Source organism: Capricornis sumatraensis, chromosome X (genome assembly GCF_032405125.1).
Source record: "Capricornis sumatraensis isolate serow.1 chromosome X, serow.2, whole genome shotgun sequence".
NCBI classification, from domain to species: Eukaryota; Metazoa; Chordata; class Mammalia; order Artiodactyla; family Bovidae; genus Capricornis; species Capricornis sumatraensis.
The window spans coordinates 9,883,783-9,908,296 of NC_091092.1; the positions used below are offsets into that span (position 1 = coordinate 9,883,783).

The following is a 24,514-nucleotide window of genomic DNA, read 5'->3' on the forward strand; positions in this document are numbered from 1 at the left end:
ATCTCATTTTAAGGGGTCATTTGTGATCAGGAGTCTCCCTGGCAGTTCTTTTGCATATTCCAGTGTTCTCTCACTCACTGAAGGAAAAATTCATATCCCAGGTCCTCCCCTGGAGTATGGTAGGTTTTTGTGAAATGGGATAAGTAAAGGCTTTGAGGGATGAAGCTCAAAGTGCTTAGGGACTAAAGTGATTTGATCAGGACTATGGACTTTGTGTATGCTTGCTCAGATTTTGGAGTAATCTTTTTCTGAGGAATTACTGTGAACTAATCATCTTGGGTATCTCCTTTCCTTTCACAGTATGAAATCCCAGAATCTCTGTTGGCCCAGAGGACTTTGCAGTTCTCGGTGTGGCATCACGGTCGTTTTGGCAGAAACACTTTTCTTGGAGAGGCAGAGGTCCAGATGGATTCCTGGAAGCTTGATAAGAAACTGGATCATTGCCTCCCTTTACATGGAAAGGTAGGCTGCTTTAACAACTCCTTACAGAGCTTACATCTGAAGTAGAATCATCTGCAGAGACTTGTGCAGGAACAGTTTTGATTGTAGTTTGTGGAACTCTCGCGCCCCCTGCTGGGGCTTCCTAGTTTAACAGTAATTTCGGATGCTCTTGGACGGCAAGTGTCAGTAATCTCTTCTGTTACAAGCCAGGTGAACGATGAAGCCGTGGTTCCCCTTTGAAGTCTTTCACATATATGTGTGTCAAGCTTTGCTTCCTAATCTTCCAGAGTCTGGGTGTATCCTAACATCCTGACTTGTGCCTTTTCTCCAAGCTAACCTTTTGGATATATCCTAATCTGTGCTGGTTTCCCAAACTACCTTTTTCACTACAGAAATGGGAAGTAAACCAATTCATGGAGCTCCACTTCCCATGCTCGTTGTCATACAAGCCAGGGGAAGTATTACTTTGAGATGGAATCGCAGGGGAGAGTTTAGCAGAGGGTGTAATATTACCTGGGATCTGAGTGTGGACCTGGATTTGAATCCAGACACTGTGATTTGACAGCTAGGTAAATTACCTAACTTAAAAACTAACTTAGGGAAGTCACCTAAATCCTGTGGGCCTTAGTTTCTTCATCTATGAAGTGGAAATGATAATAATATTCTCTTCTGCAGGATCGTAGACAGAGTACCAATCAGTGCCTGGCACATAGAAGATGTTCAGTATGTTATTGTCATTCTGGTTAAGATGAAATTGCTAAAACAGAGTTAGGACTTGATTATCAGAACTTTTCAGTAGCAAGATTCTTCTGTAAAACTTTTTAAAATTAGCATTTTCAATGCTAAAAATAGTTCATGGTAGATAGAATAATTTGGAAAGATAGACATAGAAGTAGTAGTAGTGACTGCTTCTAAAATAAGAAACTGAGGTGGGAGGGTGATTTAGTTTTCTCTATATGCCTTTTTATAACATTTGAAATTTTTACCATGTCTACATATATTGCTTATCAAGAACATTAATAATAAAAGGATTTATGTGTACATGGTTCAAAATTAAAACAATATCCATTCCGTTCAGTCACTCAGTCGTGTCCAACTCTTTGCAACCCAGGCCTCACAGCATGCCAGGCCTCCCTGTCCATCACCAGCTTCTGGAGTAAACCCAAATCCATGTCCATCGAGTCGGTGATGCCATCCAACCATCTCATCCTCTGTCGTCCCCTTCTCCTCCTGCCCTCAATCCCTCCGAGCATCAGGGTCTTTTCCAATGAGTCAGCTCTTTGCATCAGGTGGCCAAAGTATTGGAGTTTCAGCTTCAACATCAGTCCGTTCAGTGAACACCCAGGACTGATCTCCTTTACGATGGACTGATTGGATATCCTTGCAGTCCAAGGGACTCTCAAGAGTCTACCCAACACCACAGTTCAAAAGCATCAATTCTTCGGCCCTCAGCTTTCTTTATAGTCCAACTCTCACATTCATACATGACCACTGGAAAAACCATAGCCTTGACTAGACGGACCTTTATTGGGAAAGTAATGTCTCTGCTTTTCAATATTCTGTCTAGGTTGGTCATAACTTTCCTTCCAAGGAGTAAGCGTCTTTTAATTTCATGGCTGCAATCACCATCTGCAGTGATTTTGGAGCCTCCCAAAATAAAGAAAGCCACTGTTTCCACTGTTTCCCCATCTATTTCCCATGAAGTGATGGGACTGGATGCCATGATCTTCGTTTTCTGAATGTTGAACTTTAAGCCAACTTTTTTCACTCTCCTCTTTCACTTTCATCAAGAGGCTCTTTAGTTCTTCTTCACTTTCTGCCATAAGGTGGTGTCATCTGCATATCTGAGGTTATTGATATTTCTCCTGGCTATCTTGATTCCAGCTTGTGCTTCCTCCAGCCCAGCATTTCTCGTGATGTTCTCTGCATATAAGTTAAATAAGTAGGGCGACAATATGCAGCCTTGATGTACTCCTTTGCCTATTTGGAACCAGTCTGTTCCATGTCCAGTTCTAACTGTTGCTTCCTGACCTGCATACAGGTTTCTCACGAGGCAGGCCAGATGGTCTGGTATTCCCATCTCTTTCAGAATTTTCCACAGGTTATTGTGATCCACACAGTCAAAGGCTTTGGCATAGTCAATAAAGCAGAAATAGATGTTTTTCTGGAACTCTCTTGCTTTTTCCATGATCCAGCAGATGTTGACAATTTGATCTCTGGTTCCTCTGCCTTTTCTAAAACCAGCTTGAACATCTAGAAGTTCACAGTTCACGTATTGCTGAAGCCTGGCTTGGAGAATTTAAAGCATCACTTTACTAGTGTGTGAGATGAGTGCAATTGTGTGGTAGTGTGAGCATTCTTTGGCATTGTCTTTCTTTGAGATTGGAATGAAAACTGACCTTTTCTAGTCCTGTGGCCACTGCTGAGTTTTCCCAATTTGCTGGCATATTGAGTGCAGCACTTTCACAGCATCATCTTTCAGGATTTGAAATAGCTCAACTGGAATGCCACCACCTCCACTAGCTTTGTTCGTAGTGATCCTTTCTAAGGCCCACTGGACTTCACATTCGAGGATGTCTGGCTCTAGGTGAGTGACCACACCATCGTGATTATCTGGGTCATGAAGATCTTTTTTGTATAGTTCTTCTGTGTATTCTTGCCACCTCTTCTTAATATCTTCTGCTTCTGTTAGGTCCATACCATTTCTGTCCTTTATTGAGCCCATCTTTGCATGAAATGTTCCCTTTGTATCTCTAATTTCCTTGAAGAGATCTCTAGTCTTTCCCATTCTGTTGTTTTCCTCTATTTCTTTGCATTGATCGCTGATTTCTTATCTCTCCTTGCTATTCTTTGGAACTCTGCATTCAAATGGGTATATCTTTCCTTTTCTCCTTTGCTTTTGTTTTTTTTTTAAACTGATTTTATTTTTTTTTAATTTTTATTTTTACATTATTTTGCTTTACAATACTGTATTGGTTTTGCCATACATTGACATGAATCAGCCATGGGTGTACATGAGTTCCCAATCCTGAACCCCCCTCCCACCTCCCACCTAATATCATCTCTCTGGATCATCCCCGTGCGCCAACCCCAAGCATCCTGTATCCTGTATCGAACATAGACTGGCGATTTGTTTCTTATCTGATACTATACATGTTTCAATGCCACACTCCCAAATCATGCCACCCTCTCCTTCAGAATCCAAAAGACTGTTCTATACATCTGTGTCTCTTTTGCTGTCTTGCATAGAGGGTTATCATTACCGTCTTTCTAAATTCCATATATATTGTTAGTATACTGTATTGGTGTTTTTCTTTCTGGCTTACTTCACTCTGTATAATAGGCTCCAGTTTCATTCACCTCATTAGAACTGATTCAAATGTTTTCTTTTTAATGGCTGAGTAATATTCCATTGTGTATATGTACCACAGCTTTCTTATCCATTCACCTGCTGATGGACATCTAGGTTGTTTCCATGTCCTGGCTATTATAAACAGTGCTGTCCAGAATACTGGAAATAAAAGCAAAAATAAATGGGATCTAATTAAAATTAAAAGCTTCTGCACAACAAAGGAAACTATAAGCAAGGTGAAAAGGCAGCCTTCGGAATGGGAGAAAATAATAGCAAATGAAGCAACTGATAAACAACTAATCTCAAAAATATACAAGCAACTTATGCAGCTGAAGTCCAGAAAAATAAATGACCCAATCAAAAAATGGGCCAAAGAACTAAATAGACATTTCTCCAAAGAAGACATACAGATGGCTAACAAACGCATGAAAAGATGCTTAACTTCACTCATTATCAGAGAAATGCAAATCAAAACCACAATGAGGTACCATTTCACACCAGTCAGAATGGCAGCAATCGAAAAGTCTACAAGCAATAAATGCTGGAGAGGGTGTGGAGAAAAGGGAACCCTCTTACATTGTTGGTGGGAATGCAAACTAGTACAGCCACTATGGAGAACAGTGTGGAGATTCCTTAAGAAACTGGAAATACAACTGCCTTATGACCCAGCAATCCCACTGCTGGGCATACACACCGGGGAAACCAGAATTGAAAGAGACACGTGTATCCCAATGTTTTCCTTTGCTTTTCGCTTCTCTACTTTTCACAGCTATTTGTAAGGCCTCCTCAGACAGCCATATTTTTTTTTTTTGCATTTCTTTCCCATGAAGATGGTCTTGATTCCTGTCTCCTGTACAATGTCATGAACCTCCATCCAGAGTTCATCAGGCACTCTGTTTATCAGATCTAATCCCTTAAATCTATTTCTCACTTCCACTGTATAGTTATAAGGGATTTGATTTAGGTCATACCTGAATGGTCTAGTGGTTTTCTCCACTTTCTTCAATTTCAGTCTGAATTTGGCAATAAGGAGTTCATGATCTGAGCCACAGTCAGCTCCCGGTCTTGTTTTTGCTGACTGTATACAGCTTCTCCATCTTTGGCTGCAAAGAATATAATCAGTCTGATTTTGGTGTCAACCATCTGGTGATGTCCATGGGTAGAGTCTTCTCTTGTGTTGTTGGAAGAGGGTGTTTGCTATGACCAGTGCATTCTCTTGGCAGAAGTCTATTAGCCTTTGCCCTGCTTCATTCTGTACTCCAAGGCCAAATTTGCCTGTTACTCCAGGTGATTCTTGACTTCCTACTTTTGCATTCCAGTCCCCTATAATGAAAAGGACATCTTTTTGAGGTGTTAGTTCTAGAAGGTCTTTTAGGTCTTCATAGAACTGTTAAACTTCAGCTTCTTCAGCGTTACTGGTCGGGGCATAGACTTGGATTACCGTGATATTGAATGGTTTGCGTTCAAAACAAACAGATCATTCTGTTGTTTTTGAGATTGCATAAAACATTATAGAAGTATATAAAAAGAAAAGTAGGTTAGCACTGTTATCAACTACTTGAATATCTTTATAGAAATTTTGTATTAAGCAGCACAGATATATAAATATGGATTTCCTTTTTTTTTCCTTTTTACACAAATGAGCTCTTCTCATTGTGTGTATACATATCTTGATTTTTTTCATTTAACACTTTGTCATTTATCATGGACATTTTTCTATGCCATCACTGCAGGTTTATCTCATTTTAATTGCTGGATAGTATTCTTCATGTGGGCTTCCCTGGTGACTCAGATGGTAAAGAATGTGCCTGCTGTGCAGGATACCTGGTTTCAATCCCTGGGTCCAGAAGATCCCTCGGAGAAGGGAATGGCTACCTACTCCAGTATTCTTGCCTGGAGAATCCCAGAAACAGATGGGCCTGGTGGGCTACAGTCCATGGGGTTGTAAAGAGTCAGACACAACTGAGTGACTAAGGACACATAACACATTCTTCGTGTACCTGTATTATATTTACAGTTCCCTCACTGATGGGCATTTAATTTTTTTGCCTCTTTTTTCTTTGTTAAAACTGTGGTATACTATATCTAGTCCTTCTTTTGTGAGTGTAACTGTAGGAGAAATTTCTGGTGGTGGAATTGCTGAGTCAAAGGAAATGAACATTCAATTTGAAGCTATTGCCCTCCAAAAATATAGTAACCACATTAAAAATCTCCCTTTAAGTACTAATACAAATAGGAAGGCCAGTATAATAAAACTATAGCATATTATTAGAAATTTAGAATTTCTTAAGCATTTGGTATATAAGTCATTCTCTCAAGGGCCTACAGTTGATGCAGTTCTAATGGAAATGTCCTTGTAAACCATCATGAACCAGTGCCAACAAAGAATGCCCTCCATCAAAGGAAAAACCTGCACTGAAGTGGAACTGTTTGCTCTTTGAAATTATTTTGAGCCAGAATGAAAATATGCTCAAAATGAAACAAGTACGCCAATTACGTCAATTTCCAGCTAAGGTGAAGCTCACAATCTAGAGACTAACAAATTGTATAGATATTTTATAAACAACAGAAAGACCACTCCAGTATTGCATACTTATTGTAACTGAAAACCTTCTCCATTTTTTGTCTCTGATTTTTCTTTTTTTTCTTGCCCTAGTGATCCGTTTGCTCCCATTCAGTTTTCTCTTCCTGGCATCCACCTCCCTATCCTTCTATGTCTCTTTCATCCATTACACTGCCATGCATTCTTGGTATATGGTACATTTTTCCAGACTGATGGGGATTATGACTGCCTTGTATTGCTATACTTAAGAGCTGAGTCCCTATGTTAGAGGAGCCCCCGTGAACACAGGCAGTGAAAGAGCACCTCTGATCTGCACCAGCTCATGTTCTGGATTCCAAGACACAAGCATGCCAAGAAAGCCAGCAGAGTGAAACCATCCTGCTCCTCCTGGCACTTACTGCTCATCCCTGACACCCACTCATTCCCTCTTGCATTCTTTCAGGAAATATTTGTAGAGCACCTATATATGCCAGGTACATTGCTAAGTGTCAGGCATGCTAGGATGAACAATGATAAAAAACACTTGATTCCTGTCTCCTGGCATTTAGATTCTAGTGGTAGAGAGAGTCATTAACCAAAAGTAACATAAAATTAAAATTATGGCGTATTCAAATCTTAGTAACAGAGTTTCACCGAGCCCTCAAATATCTGCAAGCTCTCTTTTTTATTTTATTTTTTTCCAGAAAGAATTCTTTTTATTTCTAGATACTCTCAGAGAGGAAAAAAATAATATGTAGAGGAATAAAAACAGTATTAAGAAGAGACTTCTTACAAGCAACACAAAATGCAAGAAAATAATGGAGAAATAATGTTTTGAGGATTAAATTATTATTATTATTTTGTAATGAATGCAAACTTTATTCTGCATTATTTGCTTATCTTATTATTTTCCCCTTTCCACTGTGGCTCAGAGGTTAAAGCGTCTGCCTCCAATGCGGGAGACCTGGGTTCGATCCCTGGGTCGGGAAGATCCCCTGGAGAAGGAAATGGCAACCCACTCCAGTATTCTTGCCTGGAGAATCCCATGGATGGAGGAGCCTGGTAGGCTACAGTCCACGGGGTCGCGAAGAGTTGGACACGACTGAGCGACTTCACCACCATCACTTTCTCTTAATGGAGAATTTAGAATTAAATTATTAATGATTGATTTATACTGGAAGTATCAAAGTCAACACACATATATATGGAATTTAGAAAGATGGTAATGATAACCCTGTATGCGAGACAGCAAAAGAGACACAGATGTATAGAACAGACTTTTGGACTCTGTGGGAGAGGGAGAGGGTGGGATGATTTGGGAGAATGGCACTGATACATGTATACTATCATGTAAGAAATGAATCGCCAGTCTAGGTTCGATACAGGATACAGGATGCTTGGGGCTGGTGCACTGGGATGACCCAAAGAGATGATATGGGGACAGAGGTGGGAGGGGGGTTCAGGATTGGGAACTCATGTACACCTGTGGCGGATTCATGTCAGTGTATGGCAAAACCAATACAGTATTGTAAAGTAAAATTTTAAAAAAAGTAGGAAAAAATAACATTAATGATATTAACTATTACAATCCTCAAATTATTCAATAATTCCAATTAATTTAAAACTAAAAACTAGTATATGAAACAACTGCCTTCAGAGCATTTACGTGTTGACTTTGACATTTCAAGTATAAATCAATCATCAATAATTTAATGCAAGCTCTCTTTTAAAAAAAGACTTCTGATCTTTGAAAATCATACAAGTGATACTTGCCTTTCTCATTAAAAAAAACACTATAGATATAGAGAGAGTAAAAAGTGAAAGCCCTTTTTCCTTTCCCCATTCTACTCCCTTCTTTAGAAGATACAAGTGTTAAGTTTGTCTGTATCTTTCTGGGTTTTTCTATGCAGTGTAACATAGTGCTTAAAAGCATGGATTTGAGAGCCAGTCTGTCTGAATTTGAATCCTGGCTCTGCCAATTACTCTGTGACCTTGGGCAAGTTACTTAACTCCTCTGTTCCTCCATTCAATAATCTGTAAAGTGGGGGTAATTGTGCTCATGTCACAGGGAGTATCTTGAGGATTAAACAAAATGATATACTTAAAATACTATAACAATACCTGGCAGATATAGTAAGTACTGTATGAGTGATAATGATCATAATCATTATTAACAATATATATATATATATTCACATATACAAATAAGAATATGTTTTAATATAAGTGGGATACTTTTTCTGCATCTTGCTTTGTTGACTTAACAGTACATCTTGGATATCTTCCCCTGTTAGCGTGTAGAGAGTCACTGCATCCTTTTTGAGGCTCACATGCCATATGCCATACGAGGGCATTAAAATCACTCATGTAACCTTTCCTATATTGATTGACATTTAGATTGTTTCCGCTTTGGGGCTATCACTAACAATGTTGGTAACAAGATTCTTCAGCATGCCATTGGTCCCCTGTCATTTTGTATGGCAGCCTTGCTTGAAGACGTTCAAGGGTATTTGGAATCTAGTAACAGTATCCTCATAGTAGCAAAACAGTCAGCATCACAGAAGACTCTTTGTTAGTTCTTCTGCAGCTCCTTCTGAAGAAACTGCCTAGAATCCTGTGGCTTCCATGGCCTAGGGATCCAGGATGGTATTCATAAATGAGGAGGAGGATACTTTTATGCTGTGAAGCTCTTCCTGAGGGTAATTTTAGATTTGCCTCTGTGAGAGGTCTCAACAGTCTGAATAGCCCAACCTGACCTATTGGGTTTCTCTGTGTTTCAGATCAGTGCTGAGTCCTCGACTAGCTTGCCAACACACAAAGGCGAGTTGGTGGTTTCATTGAAATATATCCCAGCCTCCAAACTCCCCGTTGGAAGTGACCGGAAAAAGAGTAAGTTTTCTTTGGGGCCTTGGATTTAACTCTTAGTTTTCCGCACTTGATCTGTGCAAGGTTGGTACTGGCTAGTGGCTAGCACTATTGGAGAGACCAGATTATGATTCACACTGGATTGTCTTCTAAGGAAGATTTCTGTAGTAAGTAAGCCATTTCTGTTTTTCAACCGGAAGGGAATGCCTTCAAGTTGAAATTGTTTTCTTGATGCCGTTAAACTAACTTGGTCTTGGTCCAGCTCTGGAACGCTACTAAGAGGTCAGAGCAGAACAGAAACTTCAGGACTGAGAGGAGGTGGTTGGAAAGGGTGGTGTATAAGTATAAGGGACAGGAAGTTGAAGGCTGAGGAAGAGTAAGTCAACACACCAGGCACTGTACTAGTGACTGTGGATATGTAGGTGAATAAGACATAATTTTTGCTCTCCCTTGTACAGCTTATTTTAGAAAGAATGACAGTCATCTGCTCAAAGAACACAGATACAGGAGTGATGAATTCTGTCTGGTTGTATTTGGGAGAGTTTTAAAGAGGAAGTAATGATGATATTTGACTTAAGACTTTACCAGGCAGAAAAGGAAGAGAGTGGGGTGAGAAGAGTACTTTCTAAGAAGAAGAGATAGCAGGAGCAAAGGTTTGAAAAAAGCATGGTAAATGTGAGGTGGTGTGTGACTATGAGGCAGTTAACTTCTTGGTTAAGTGGGGCTGGAGTTCTGATATATAGATGTGGGAGTGGAGATGAAATTGTTGATGGGGTTGGAGCCTGGCTATAAAGGGCCATGGATGTAATGGTAAGAAGTTGAACTTGATGCTTTGGCAATGCAAGAAAATCAAGAAATTTAAAGAAAAATTTCTTAAGAAGTTCCTTGCAGCAAGGTCTAATCTATAGGGTTTGGGGAAGTCAATGAGATTTCCAAGGAGGGTGTGCAGGATGACTAGAGAAGAGAGGCAAGGAGAGAAGCATGAGGAACAATTTAAAGTATGAAGAGGGGGAGGAGAAGCCAGTGAGGTAGAGGCTTATCAGAAGAGAGCCATGCTGGAAGAGAGCTTGACGAAGGGAGCAGGGTTGTCAACAGTATTGAAATACCACTGGCCTGTCAGGCCCAATGAGAAGACACACCTCCTTGGCATTAGATTACATTTTCAGTGGATCTCAGTGGAAGCAGAAGCCAGATTTCACTAGAAACTAGGCTGAGTGAATGAGGCAAAGTAGAAGTGATGGATGTGGACTCTATTTTCTAGGAAAATTGATGGTGAAAGAAAAGAGAACAATGGAGGAAAGCTTGAGAAGGAGATAGGGTGAAGGGAAATATTCTTTCAAAAGAATTTTTTAAAAGCAGAAGTGAGATTAGCTTCTGTTTAGACTGAAAGGAGTGGAACCAGTAGAGAATGAGATATTAAAATGTGCGCTGGGGGTTGAAATTGATGATGCCTGATGAGTCTTGTTGCCATGGGGATGGCATCCAGAACAGAAGTGGAGGAGTTCCCTTTTTTCAATCATTCAGCAAATTTCAGGCAACTTTATTTCTCTATGCCTCAATCTTCTCATGTGTAAAATGAGGACAATGATAGTCTATATCTCATATAATAGTTTTGAGGAATAAATGCTTAATGTAGAATATGGCACATACCCAGTTTTCAGTAAGCCTTTATTGCTATTTTTGTTATGACTTGAGTGCCTGTTGCTCACTGTCAGGCACTGTGCTGGGTACTGCGAATACAAGGCAGGTGTGGTCCGCTTATCATGGAGCTGGCTGTCTTCAGGAACCAGGAAAGAAAGTGCTATGTAGATAAAGCTCGAGAGAAATGTGAAGGTGTCAGAACTCATTTGCTTTGGCTGATATCCCTTCCAGGTAAATGTGGGGAAGGGGGAGAGCTCCAGGTGTGGATCAAAGAAGCCAAGAACCTCACAGCTGCCAAATTAGGAGGGACTTCAGACAGCTTTGTAAAAGGGTGAGTCCATGGACCAGCTCAAATTAACCGGTTTCAGGACATGAGTGCTCAGAGAGGAATCTAGCTAAACCTTTCTCTGTGGATATTATCCCTGTGTGTCCTGCCCCCTCCAGCAGCCAACTTTGCTCTTGGAATTAGGTAATGGCCCAACCTCCACTACTGTGTTGGCACTGGTTGGGGCTCAATTTGGACTGGGCTGCAGTGCTGATTTCCAAAAAGGAGAGTGGTGAACAGTTAGATCCAACTTTTCCTTTGTTATGGATTTGTGCTCTTAATCCTGAATAAAAATCTGCATTCCTTGACTGTCAAGATGGGGACTCAGGACTTTGTTCCCCACAGTATTTAAGCAATGCCAGCTTTCCCCAAGTTACAGTTCACCCCCACTGACTTCACTTCTCTAGCAAATATGAAATCATGTTTGGCAATGCCTATGCTTATTACAGTGCCAATACTTTGGCCACCTGATGTGAACAGCCAGCTCATTGGAAAAGACCTTGATGCTGGGAAAGATTGAAGGCAGGAGAAGAAGAGGGCGATAGAGGATGAGATGGTTAGATAGCATCACCAATTCAATGCAGATGGATTTGAGCAAACTCCGGGAGATAATGAAGGACAGGGAAGCCTGGCATGCTGTGGTCCACGGGGTCTCAGAGTCAGACGTGACTTGGCAGCTGAACAACAAGAATTGCTTATTACTGTTGTTTTTTTACCAAAGAGGACTTTGCCCAAAAGAGGTGGAACCAGATATTCAAAACCCATTTTTGGTGGAGTATAGACAACAGCTCCCTAATAACATTGTGTTAATTTTCTCTCCAGGATAAAGGCATTGAATCAGGTGAATGATCTAGTGGAGGTGGTAGGAACTGTGCTTCCGCATATTGAAAGGAGGGAATATGTGTTCCTGGATCCCAGTTTTGACTCACCTTCCTGGGCTAGGCCTGTGGGAGAGGAAAGGGGAATTTAGAGAGATGTTGCCAGCTTTGAGTAGGTTGTTGACTCCTCCACACTGTCTGCCAGATACCTCCTTCCCATGAGGAACAAGGCCAGTAAGCGTAAAACTCCTGTGGTGAAGAAGACCCTGAATCCCCACTATAACCATACGTTTGTCTACAATGGTGTGAGGCTGGAAGATCTCCAACACATGTGCCTGGAACTGACTGTGTGGGACCGGGAGCCCCTGGCCAGCAATGACTTCCTGGGTGGGGTCAGGCTGAGTGTCGGCACAGGTGAGAGCTTCTCCCCTCACCCTCACTGTCTTCAGGGCCTCTTAGATATTTCACTCTGAACAGACCCATTGCTCTCCCTGCCTGGGCTTCCCTGGTGGCTCAGATAGTAAAGAATCTGCCCATAAGGCAGGAGACACAAGTTCAGTTCCTGGGTCGGGAAGATCCCCTGGAGGAGAGCATGGCAACCCACTCCACTATTCTTGCCTGGAGAATCCCCACGGACAGAGGAGCCTGGCAGGCTACAGTCCATGGGGTCACAAAGAGTCGGACATGACTGAGCCGCTTTCGCTGCATAGCTCCTCCCTGCATAGCTCCTCTATGTCAAGAGTTGTCTTCTTTCCTTTCAGTGAACATTCAGACGGATTTACTGAGTGCCTAATATGTGCAGGGCTGGAGGGAGGCCAAGCTCATGCACTGTCACGTGTACAGATAAACAGTACCCTGAATGCCCAGGAATGCCATCAGCTTCCCACCAAAAACATCCCCAAATGTCCCTATATCTGTACCTCAGATTTCCACCTTCCATCCTGTTATATAAAAGAACGGGCCCTTCCTAGCAAAGGCCAAGCTCTGTCCAAGTGTTCTAGATCACAACACCCTCACCTTCTCAATGACCTTCTGGAATCTCCTGTGTCTCCTGTCTAATCAGTTTTATTCTCTCTGCCTCCCTATTGAAGGTGAAAGTCGATATGCTCTGGTACTTCTAGTCTTAATAAACAGAAACAAACCTTCTCCTGAGCCCACGTCCCCCCTCTAATCTCTGAAAAAGAGTCGTCCCCATGTCCTCATGTCTCCTTTAGTCTTCAGTCCACTGTGATCCCACCTCTGTCCCACCACTCCACTGAGCAACTGCTTGTGTCAAAATTTTGTTTTCATCATTTTAGAATTTTCACGCTATTTAACATAGCTGATCACTCCCTTTTTCTTGAAATAACTTAGCTTCTGTTGACACCACACTTTTCTCTGGGGCATCCTCATCCTCTAGCCAAACTTGGAATATTGGTGGTTCTCAAGGCTTAGTCTTGAATACTCTTTTTCTGTCGCTACAGTCTGCATTCCTGTGACTGTGAATATTACTTGTATATTGTTAATTCATACAAAGTATTTAACACAAAGCATCTAGAGGGATGTTCTTACAAATGTCAGCCAGTTCATGTCAGTCCCCTGCTTAAAACCCTTCAGGAGCTCCTACTGTACTTAGAAAACAACCCAAAGTTCTCACCATGCCAAGAGGCCCCTGTGTGATCTGGACCCTCTGTTCATTTCTTATCTGTCCTGTAACACTGCTTGCTCGCTGTGCTCTAAACATGCTGACGAGCTTTGTGTTCTGCAAATATACCAAGTTTCTCCCCACTTTATAACCTCTGCTATTAGTGTTCTCTCTGTCTGGAAGGGCTGCTTCCTTTCTATCCTTCAGCTCCTAACTCAAATATCTCCTTCTCAGAGGGGCCCAAAGAGCACTTCATCTAAGGGAGACCCTGACCTAGGCACTACAGATCACTCTGTGCATTCACTTTATGATGCTTATCTCACTCTTGTTGGTTTACTTCTGTATTTTCTATCTTCTCTATTCAAACATAAGCTGCCTGCAGGCAGAACTTTTTCTGTGTTGCTCACATTGTACCTCCAGAGCCTGGAAGAGTACTTAGTACACAGCAGCCACTTGATAAATGTTCCTGAATGAATGAATGTACAAGAGAATAGAAATGAGGCCCCATATGATCCAAACTTCAAGCCTGGAGTCTACAGCTAGAAAATAAAAGTGTTCAGCTCTCTTTCTTCCTTCGTCCCTCTTACCCTCTCTGTCTCCTTTCCTCCCTGCTTCCTTCCTCTCTCCCTCTTTCTTCCTTTCTTCCTCCCTTCCCTACATTCCCCTCCTCTCCCTTTCCATCATAAGTCAACTTGGCAGTAACAAAATGGCCCTAGCTGTAATAGCCTTAGAATAAGAGGTCTCGAGCTACTGTGTGCCATTTGGAGCCCTATTTTATCAACTTTAAGTCTCTTGATGGAATCTCAGGAGCAGAGAAATATGGCAGTGCAGAGTCAACAGGGAGCTGTTCCCAGAACACTGTCCCCATTAGCCCATCTTCATAGCACACTGTCTTTTATGGGATGCTGCCCTTAACGCATAACCCATCTTCCTCGGCAGGCTGAGGAGTGGGATCTCTGTTCAGCCTCCTCTGGTGTTTTTCCTCAGGGATCAGTAACGGGGAAGTGGTGGACTGGATGGACTCAACTGGGGAAGAAGTGAGCCTGTGGCAGAAGATGCGACAGTACCCAGGGTCTTGGGCCGAAGGGACTCTGCAACTCCGTTCCTCAATGGCCAAGCAGAAGCTGGGCTCGTGAGCCCTGTCCTGCTCTGCAGGTCCATCCCTGTCCAGGGCAAGTCAGAGGAAGCGAAGAAACCAAGGGCGAAGATTTATAATTTGTGTGTGTGTGTGTGTGATGTATGTGTGTGTATATAAATGTGTATTTCTACAGCTCTCATTATGCTAGAGTGATGTAGACTTCCCCTTTTTAAAGCAGGCTCAAGAATAAGGGTCTCTTCAAAATATTTTTATTTGTGCATTAACTACTATATATTTTCAGAATCCTTGATTCTTATATCTTTATGAAATTTCATTTATCTTTTAAAACAACTTGTTAATCACCTGTCTTGCTATCTGGTTCCTCCTTCCACAGGAAGCCCTGGCTGCCTTTGGCACTTGTACTGGTCTGTGTTTCAGGGTGTGCCTGGTCTGAGGCCAAGGCTCTGGGAAGCAGGGGTGGTTTACTAAAGACAGAAGAAGATTGGAGAGAGGTGACTGGGTCCCTTCTCTCTTCTCCACTTTATGCTTTTCACTCCATTTCCACCTTGACACATTTCTGAAATTTAGCTTTTAACTCTTGTTTGGAGCAGTTTCCACCTTGCTTGAGTCTAACAGTTTTCCTGGAAATGCTAAGAAGAAGTCTAAGTTGCTTCCAGTTCTGAACACCTTCCCTAGAACTCTGCAGGACCCTTATGATAGAGTTGCTTTAGAAGAGCACTTTAGTTAGATAATGGCCTTTGGACTAGGTCACAGGCATGCCCAGTACAGGCTTTTCAGTGGTTCCAGAGGACCAGCAATGGAGGATCTCTCAGCCTGTGCTGATTCTTTGCATTTTAAACTGATACAGCAGTTGTTAGAAAGCTCCTAATGGAATAAAAGACATTTTCGCTCTCACATACCACATCTTTTGTAGTGTTTGTGTCCGCCATGTGTTAACAGTCTACACACTTTGACTGTGTGGATCACAGCAAACTGGAAAAGTCTGAAAGAAATGGGAATACCAGACCACCTGACCTGCCTCTTGAGAAATCTGTATGCAGGTCAAGAAGCAACAGTTAGAACTAGACATGCAACAACAGACTGGTTCCAAATTTGGAAAGGAGTATGTCAAGGCTGTATATTGTCACCCTGCTTATTTAACATTTATGCAGAGTACATCATGAGAAATGCTGGGCTGGAAGAAGCACAAGCTGGAATCAAGATTACCAACAGAAATATCAATAACCTCAGGTATGCAGATGACACTAACCTTATGGCAGAAAGCAAAGAACTAAAGAGCCTCTGGATGAAAGTGAAAGAGGAGAGTGAAAAAGTTGGCTTAAAACTCAACATTCAGATAACTAAGCTCATGGAATCTGGTCCCATCACTTCATGACAAATAGATGGTGAAACAATGGAAACAGTGACAAACTTTGTATTTTTGGGGTCCAAAATCACTGTAGATGGTGGCTGCAGCCATGAAATTAAAAGATGCTTGCTCTTTGGAAGAAAAGTTATGACCAACCTAGATAGCATATTAAGAAGCAGAGACATTACTTTGCTGACAAAGGTCTATATAGTCAAAGCTATGGATTTTCCAGTAGTCATGTGTGGATGTGAGAGTTGGACTATAAAGTGGAGCGCCGAAGAATTGATGCTTTTGAACTGTGGTGTTGGAGGAGACTCTTGAGACTCCCTAGGACTGCAAGGACATCAACCAATCCATCCTAAAGGAAATCAGTCCTGAATATTCATTGGAAGGACTGATGCTGAAGCTGATGCTACAATACTTTGGCCACCTGATGTGAAGAACAGACTCATTGGAAAAGACCCTGATGCTGGGAAAGATTGAAGGCAGGAGGAGAAGAGGGTGACAGAGGATGAGATGGCTGGATGGCATCACTGACTCAATGAACATGAGTTTGCGCAAGCTCCAGGAGTTAGTGATGGATGGGAAAGCCTGGCATGCTGCAGTCCATGGTGTTGCAAAGAGTCAGACATGACTGAGCAACCGAACTGAACTGTTATATCAGCCTGAATAGCCAGCTATGGTCTAAACCAGTCCCGTGTTTTCTCTGGGCTGGGCGCTGTTAGTGTCCAAGAGAGTGTGTTCAGAGAACACAGCTTTTCTGACCTCCTTCTTGAAGTGGTTTCAGTTCCTATTTTTTTCCTCTTGTTTCCCAGAGTTGACCTAGATGTAACCTGGGTGTGGTGGGTTGAAACCTTCCTGAGAAGGGTCTGTTGACCTAAGGTTCATTTTCTGAAACCCACTGTCCCAAACTGACCTTTTAATTCTCACCATTTTCCCTTCCCAAAGTCATCTGTAAAGGGAGTCTATACTGGAGAAGAAGTTCCTTTCAGTAGAGTCGGCTGCCAGCTGCCTGTCCTGTGAGGCTGCGGGGTCACGGGTGGACACTGTGGCTTCTGTTGTATGTGTGAAGTGAACAAAATAGTATTTGGTGTGGATTAATATTGCACTGGAAAGCATAATGGGATCCTGGACTGTCACTTGCTCCTTTGTTCTCCATCCCCCCTGAAATGTCCGTGTGCTTCAATAAAACTTTCTTCCTTGTCAAGTGTTTGCATTCCCTAGTTCTCTAGACACTTTTGTCTCTGATGTCCTGACTTTGTTGTTGCTTTTCACATGGTTTGAAGGATAAGAACCAAAGTGACAAATGCCCTTCCCTAAGCATCATTTGCCGACTCAAAGAAAAGTTCCCTCTCCTCACATTACTGCCTGATGCCTCCCCTGAGGTCTGATGCGTTGGTCTGTATGTTTGGTAGTCAGGGAGAGAATGAGAAGCCACCTGAGAAGTGCCAATGCTTGCCTTTCTCTAAAGTATCAAAGGAACTCCTCCTTAAGTCTTGCAGCCACCCCCACCCCATCTCTGCAGCTTCAGGAAGGAGAGAAAAGTACACAGGGGGGGAAAGGCATCCTCTGCTGTTTCTGGATCTTTTACTTTCTCTAGGAGGGAGGGCCTTTTCTATCACTCCTATTTCCACTATTTAGTTTTGAGAGATAAAGAACCCAGATGCCTAGTGACCCATCTCAAAAATAAAGCTCTGGGTTTCCGGGTAAAGCCCAAGTGATTCTTGATCTCGTGTACAAAAGGGCATGAAAATATACTGAATGCCTCTTGGATACAAAGCTTTCTGCTAGGCATATGTTATTTCCCTAATTTCTCCAAGTCCTTATTGAAAGGTTGCTGCTATGAGCTGTGAACCAAGCTACAATTTTTGGCCTCTGGAGGAGAGGAATTCGATCCGGGGCCAGTGATGAGGCTTGATTGCTCAGAGATTTTTGTGTAATAAAAGTTTTATTAAAGTATAAAAGAGATAGAGAAAGCTTCTGACATAGACATCAGAAGGGGACAGAAAGTGTGTCCCCTTGCTAGTTTTTTAACAAGGAGTTATATACTTATTAAAGTGAAAGTGAAGTCGCTCAGTTGTGTCTGACTCTTAGCGACCCCATGGACTGCAGCCTGCCAGGCTCCTCCATCCATGGGATTTTCCAGGCAAGAGCACTGGAGTGGGGTGCCATTGCTATATACCTATTAGCAAGCTGCAAAACTGAGAGAGTTACACCAGGCCCCTCACCCACAACGTGCATTTTGAGATAGCATTGACACAAGGTGAGTCATCCAAGACCATAAAACAGTTGACAGGAATCTTGAAGAAAGGCAGTTCAGTCACTCAGTAGTGTCTGACTCTTTGCAACTCCATGGATTGCAGCACACCAGGCTTCCCTGTCCATCACCAACTCCCAGAGCTTGCTCAAACTCCTGTCGAGTCAGTGATGCCATCCAGCCATCTCATCCTCTGTTGTTCCCTTCTCCTGCCTTCAAACTTTCCCAGCATCAGGGTCTTTTCCAATGAGTCTGTTCTTCACGTCAGGTGGCCAAAGTATTGGAGCTTCAGCATCAGTCCTTCCAAAGAAATCCCAGGGCTGATCTCCTTCAGAATGGACTGGTTGGATCTCCTTGCAGTCCAAGGGACTCTCAAGAGTCTTCCCAACACCACAGTTCAAAAGCATCAATTCACTGATGCTCAGCCTTCTTTATGGTTCAACTCTCACATCCATACATGATTACTAGAAAAACCATAGCTTGACTAGATTTCCAAGCAAATACATAGTTCATTAACATAGCTTAAGGGAGACATTTCCATGAGAAAATGCATTGGCTAGCTCAAGGTTTGAGATAAAGTTTAAGTTCAAGTGGAACTTAATGTGTTGTCACCATGACAACAGATTAATAAATAAATTTTAAAAAGAAAAAAAGCTCTGCCACTTGTAGTTTTATTTCCTCCTGGTGCTTGGGGACCTCTGGCCTCACTACTGAGGCTGTTAAGACTCATTATGAAGTAGGAAAACTTTCCTTTGCACAGGTGAGGAAAGTCAGCCCACTCTCAGGCAGTAGAGTGGGGATGTGAATCAAGGTCTGACTCTGCTGGAACATGCTGCCTCCTGTGAAGATGATATGCGTGTCAAGGGCCAAGATTTGAAGGAAGGGATGGCTCTTCTGAAATATCTCAAAGAAAGGAGTTTTGCTCACAAGACAGAACAATCAGAATGCTTTGATGTTACCTAGTCAGCAGACTGACGGAATAGCTTTTGTGTGTGTGTGTGTATAGGCCCTAGAGGGTTGGGTCTAGTAACCCCTTTGGGTCTGGCTGGCAATCTGACTCCACTGTGTCTCCTATTTTAAGGAGTTAGAATTTCCTGACTAATATTCCAAAGGAAGTAACAGTAAAATCTGACTGAAAGAAAGCAAGATTAATTTGTCTTGACTATACAATAAAGTGAAACAAAACAAAAGCTCCTGAATTTTTTTAAGCTAGAGGAGCATTTATATAGAGAGTCAGGCCCAGGTGGGAACTCTGCTTGAGAGGCTGTAGGCCTCCTTGGGTTTTCACTCAGGCCTTTGACCCTCTGGCGTGCCCTGGCTTGCCACATGGAGCATGAGTGAAAAAGACAAGGAAGGAATTCATTTTACCCGATGTGCGATCTTTGCCTTTGGAGCCACAGACCCTGTCTGACCGGAGATTTCCCACATTGACTCACTATATTTTGCCTTCTGCCCATAACTTGCTTCCTGCCTTTCAGAGCTCCTGTATTTCCCGGGAGGGAAAAGGGACCTTTGTGCTCCAAATTTGATGATTTGCTATTTTTCCAATTCTACCCAGAAACTGCCTTTTACTTTTTCATTTTAAAAACAGTTTTCACTAATTGGCCCAGTAGAATAGGTTCTCTATGACTCACCACTGCACCCATAGGTCCTGGACATTCGATTTCCCATTTCATCATTCTGCTTGAGACAGTTTTCTTGGGTTGGGAGCTTTTCTTTTCCCTCTTTCCTCCTGAGCAAACTCTTGAGTTTTCCATCTGAGTGGAATTACAAAAGATGAAAACTTCTCCTTGCTTAGAGTTTTCAGCTGTCTTTAAATGAAAAGTAGAAAGAGAAGCAGAAACAGTATAACATCCTGTTTAGGAACAATGGCTCTGGAGCTAGGCCATTTTGGTTTAAATCCTGACTGCCACTTGTGAGCTCAGTGATGTTTGGCAAGTTTCCTGACCTCTCTGGCTTCCACATCTGAGCTGTGTGATCTTAGGCAAGTTGCCTAACCTCTCTGTGATTCCACATCTCAGCTGCATGACCTTAGGCAAGTTGCCTAACATCTCTGTGCTTCCACTTCTGAGCTGTATGATTTTAGGCAAGCTGCTCATCCCCTCTGTGCTTCCATTTTTGAACTGTGTTATCTTAGGCATGTTGTCTGACTTCTCTATGCTTCCACATCTGAGCTGTGTGATCTTAGGCAAGTTGCCTGACCTCTCTGTGCTTTCATTTACGAGTTGTGTGATCATAGACAAGTTGCCTGACCTCTCTGTGTGTCTCCTTCTGAGCTGTGTGATCTGATGCAAGTTGCCTAACATCTCTGTGCTTCCATGTCTGAGCTGTGTGATCTTAGACAAGTTGCCTGACCACTGTGTGCTTCCACATCTGAGCTGTATGATCTTAGGCAAGTTGCCTGACTTCTCTGTGCTTCCACTTTTGCATTGTGTGATGATAGGCAAGTTTTCTGACCACTCTGTGCTTAACTTCTGAGATGTGTGATTTAAATTAAGTTGCCTCACCTATCTGTGCTTCCACAACTCAGCTGTGCAATCTTAGGCAAGTTGCCTAACCTCCCTGTGCCTCCATATGTGAGCTGTGTGATCTTAGGAAAGTTCCCTAACCTCTCTGTGCTTCCATATCTGAGCTGTTTCATCTTAGGCATCTTGCTTTACCTCTCTGTGCTTCCATATGTGAGCCTTATGATCGTAGGCAAGTTGTCAGACATCTCTGTGTTCCAAATATGAGCTGTGTGATCTTAGGCAAGTTGCCTAACCTCTCTGTGCTTCCACATCTGAGCTATGTGATCTGTGGCAAGTTGCATAACCTACCTGGGCTTCCACTTAAAAGCTGTGTGATCTTAGGCAAATTGTCTAACCTCTTTGTGCTTCCATATCTAAGCTGTGTGACCTTAGCCAAGTTGCCTAAATCTCTCCTTCCATATCTCAGCTGTGTGGTTTTATGCAAGCTGCTTAACCCATCTGTGTTTCCACTTAAGAGCTGTGTGATTTTAGGCATGTTGCCTGACCTCTCTGGGCTTCTACATCTGAGCTGTGTCATCTTAGGCAATTTCCCTGACTTCTCTGTGCTTAAATTCTGAGCTGTGTGATTTTAGGGGAATTGCTTAACCTCTTTGTGCTTCCACTTCTGAGCTGTGTTATCTTAGACAAGTTGCTTGACCACTCTGTGCTTCCATATCTCAGCAATATGATCTTAGGTAAGTTGTGTAACTTCTCTGTGATGCCATAGGTGAGCTGTGTGATCTTAGGCAAGTTGCCTGAACTCTCTGTTCTTCCACTTGTGATCTTAGGCAAGTTGCCTGACCTCTCTGTGCTTCCACTTTTGAGCTGTTTGGTCTTAGCAGGTAGCCTGACATCTCTGTGCTTGCACTTCTGAGCTGTGTAATCTTAGGCAAGTTGCCTGACTTGTCTGTGCTTCCACTTATGAGCTGGGTGATGTTAGGCAAGTTGTCTAACTTCTCTGTGCTTCCACTTCAAAGTTCTGTACTTAGGCGAGTTGCCTGACCTCTCTGTGCTGCCACTTCTGAGCTGTGTGTTCCAAGGCAAGTTGCCTGACCTCTCTGTGCTGCCACTTGTAAGCTGTATAATATTAGGCAAGTTGAGGGACCTCTTGTGCTCCATATCTGAGCTGTGTTCAGTTCAGTTCAGTTCAGTTCAGTCGCTCAGTCCTGTTCCACCCTTTGAGACCCCGTGGGCTGCAGCATGCCAGGCTTCCCTATCCATCATCAACTCCTGGAGCTTGCTCAAACTCATGTCCATCGAGTCAGTGATGCCATCCAGCCATCTCATCCTCTGTCATCCCTTTCTCCTCCTGCCTTCAAACTTTCCCAGCATCAGGGTCTTTTCCAATGAATCAGTTCTTCGCATCAGGTGGCCTAAGTATTGGACCTTCAGCTTCAACATCAGTCCTTCCAAAGCATATTCAGAACTGATTTCCTTTAGGATGGACTGGTTGGATCTCCTTGCAGTCTAAGGGAGTCTCAAGAGTCTTCTCCAACACCACTGTTCAAAAGCATCAATTCTTCAGTGCTCATGACACAACTCTCACATCCAAACATGACTACTGGAAAAACCATAGCTTTGACTAGATGGAACTTTGTCAGCAAAGTAATGTCTCCTTTTTAATAAGCTGTTTAGCTTTGTCATAGTTTTTCCTCCAAAGAACATATACACCATGGAGTATTACTCAGCCCTTAAAAAGAATACATTTGAGTCAGTTCTACTGAGGTGGATGAAACTGGAGCCGATTATACAGAGTGAGGTAAGCCAGAAAGAAAAACACCAATACAGTATACTAACGCATATATATGGAATTTAGAAAGATGGTAACGATAACCCTGTATGTGAGACAGCAAAAGAGACACAGATGTATAGAACAGTCTTTTGGACTCTGTGGGAGAGGGAGAGGGTGGGATGATTTGGGAGAATGGCATTGAAACATGGATATTATCATATAAGAAACGAATCGCCAGTCTAGGTTCGATGCAGGATATAGGATGCTTGGGGCTGGTGCACTGGGATGACCCAGAGGGATGGTACCTGGAGGGAGGAGGGAGGGGGGTTCAGGATTGGGAACATGTGTACACCCGTGGTGGATTCATGTTGATGTATGGCAAAACCAATACAATATTGTAAAGTAATTAGCCTCCAATTAAAATAAATAAATTTAAATTAAAAAAAATAAAGATATCAGAGGGAAAAAAAAAGAGCAAGTGTGTTTTACTTTCATGGATGCATGCACCATCTGTAGTGATTTTGGAGCCCAAGAAAATAAAGTCTGTCATGGTTTCCATTGTTTCCCCACCTATTTGCCATGAAGTGATGGGACCGGATGCCATGATCTTCGTTTTCTGAATGTTGAGTTTTAAGCCAGCTTTTTTACTCTCCTCTTTCACTTTCATTAAGAGGCTCTTTAGTTCTTCACTTTCTGCCATAAGGGTGGTGTCATCTGCATATCTGAGGTTATTGATATTTCTCCCAGTAATTCTGATTCCAGCTTGTGCTTCATCCAGCCTTGCATTTCACATGATGTACTCTGCATAGATGTTAAATAAGCAGGGTGACAATATACAGCCTTATCGTACTCCTCTCCCAATTTTGTTTCAGTCTGTTGTTCCATGTCTGGTTCTAACTGTTGCTTCTTGACCTGCATACAGATTTCTCAGGTGGGAGGTAAGGTGCTCTTGTATCCCCATCTCTTTAAGAATGTTCCACAGTTTATTGTGATCCACACAGTCAAAGTCTTTGGTATAGTCATTAACACAGAAGTAGGTGTTTTTCTGGAACTCTCTTGCTTTTTCTGTGATCCAATGGATGTTGGCAATTTGATCTCTGGTTCCTCTGCCTTTTCTAAATCCAGCTTGAACATCTGGAAGTTCTCAGTTCACATATTGTTGAAGCCTGGCTTGGAGAATTTTGAGTATTACTTTGCTAGCGTGTGAGATGAGTGCAATTGTGCAGTAGTTTGAGCATTCTTTGGCATTGCCTTTCTTTGGGATTGGAATGAAAACCGACCTTTTCCAGTCCTGTGGCCACTGCTGAGTTTTCCAAATTTGCTGCCGTATTGAGTACAACACCTCAACAGCATCAATTTCAGGATTTGAAGTAGCTCAGCTTGAATTCCATCACCTCCACTGGCGTTGTTCATAGTGATGCTTCCTAAGGCCCACTTGACATCACATTCAAGGATGTCTGGCTCTAGGTGAGTGATCACACCATCGTGGTTATCTGGGTCATTAAGATCTTTTTGTATAGTTCTTCTCTGTATTCTTGTCTCCTCTTCTTAATATCTTCTACTTCTGTTATGTCTGTCCTTTATCGTGCCCACCTTTGCATGAAAAGTTCCCTTGGTATCTCTAATTTTCTTGAAGAGATCTCTAGTCATTCCCATTCTATTGTCTTTCTCTATTTCTTTGCATTGATCGCTGAGGAAGGCTTTCTTATCTCTCCTTGCTGTTCTTTGGAACTCTGCATTCAATTGGGTATATCTTTCCTTTTCTCCTTTGCCTTTCACTTCTTTTCTCAGCTATTTGTAAGACCTCCTAAGATGACCATTTTGCCTTTTGGATTTCTTTTTCTTGAGGATGGTTTTCATCACCACCTCCTATACAATGTCACAAACCTTTGTCCTTTGTTCTTCAGGCACTCTGTCTATCAGATCTAATCCCTTGAATCTATTTGTCACTTCCACTGTATAA

The 24,514-nt window shown here is 42.4% G+C and overlaps 1 protein-coding gene across 1 annotated transcript in view; it reads left to right on the forward strand.

Moving 5' to 3' along the window:
* SYTL4 (synaptotagmin like 4) overlaps positions 1-14,744 on the forward strand; it is a 33,514-nt gene extending 18,770 nt beyond the window's left edge. Inside the window, exons 12-16 of the mRNA XM_068962503.1 lie at positions 301-462; positions 9,116-9,224; positions 11,073-11,172; positions 12,190-12,398; positions 14,596-14,744. Of these exons, the coding sequence (XP_068818604.1) occupies positions 301-462; positions 9,116-9,224; positions 11,073-11,172; positions 12,190-12,398; positions 14,596-14,744 (729 nt within the window). The remainder of the gene's footprint in view (positions 1-300; positions 463-9,115; positions 9,225-11,072; positions 11,173-12,189; positions 12,399-14,595) is intronic.
* Positions 14,745-24,514: the final 9,770 nt, after the last annotated feature.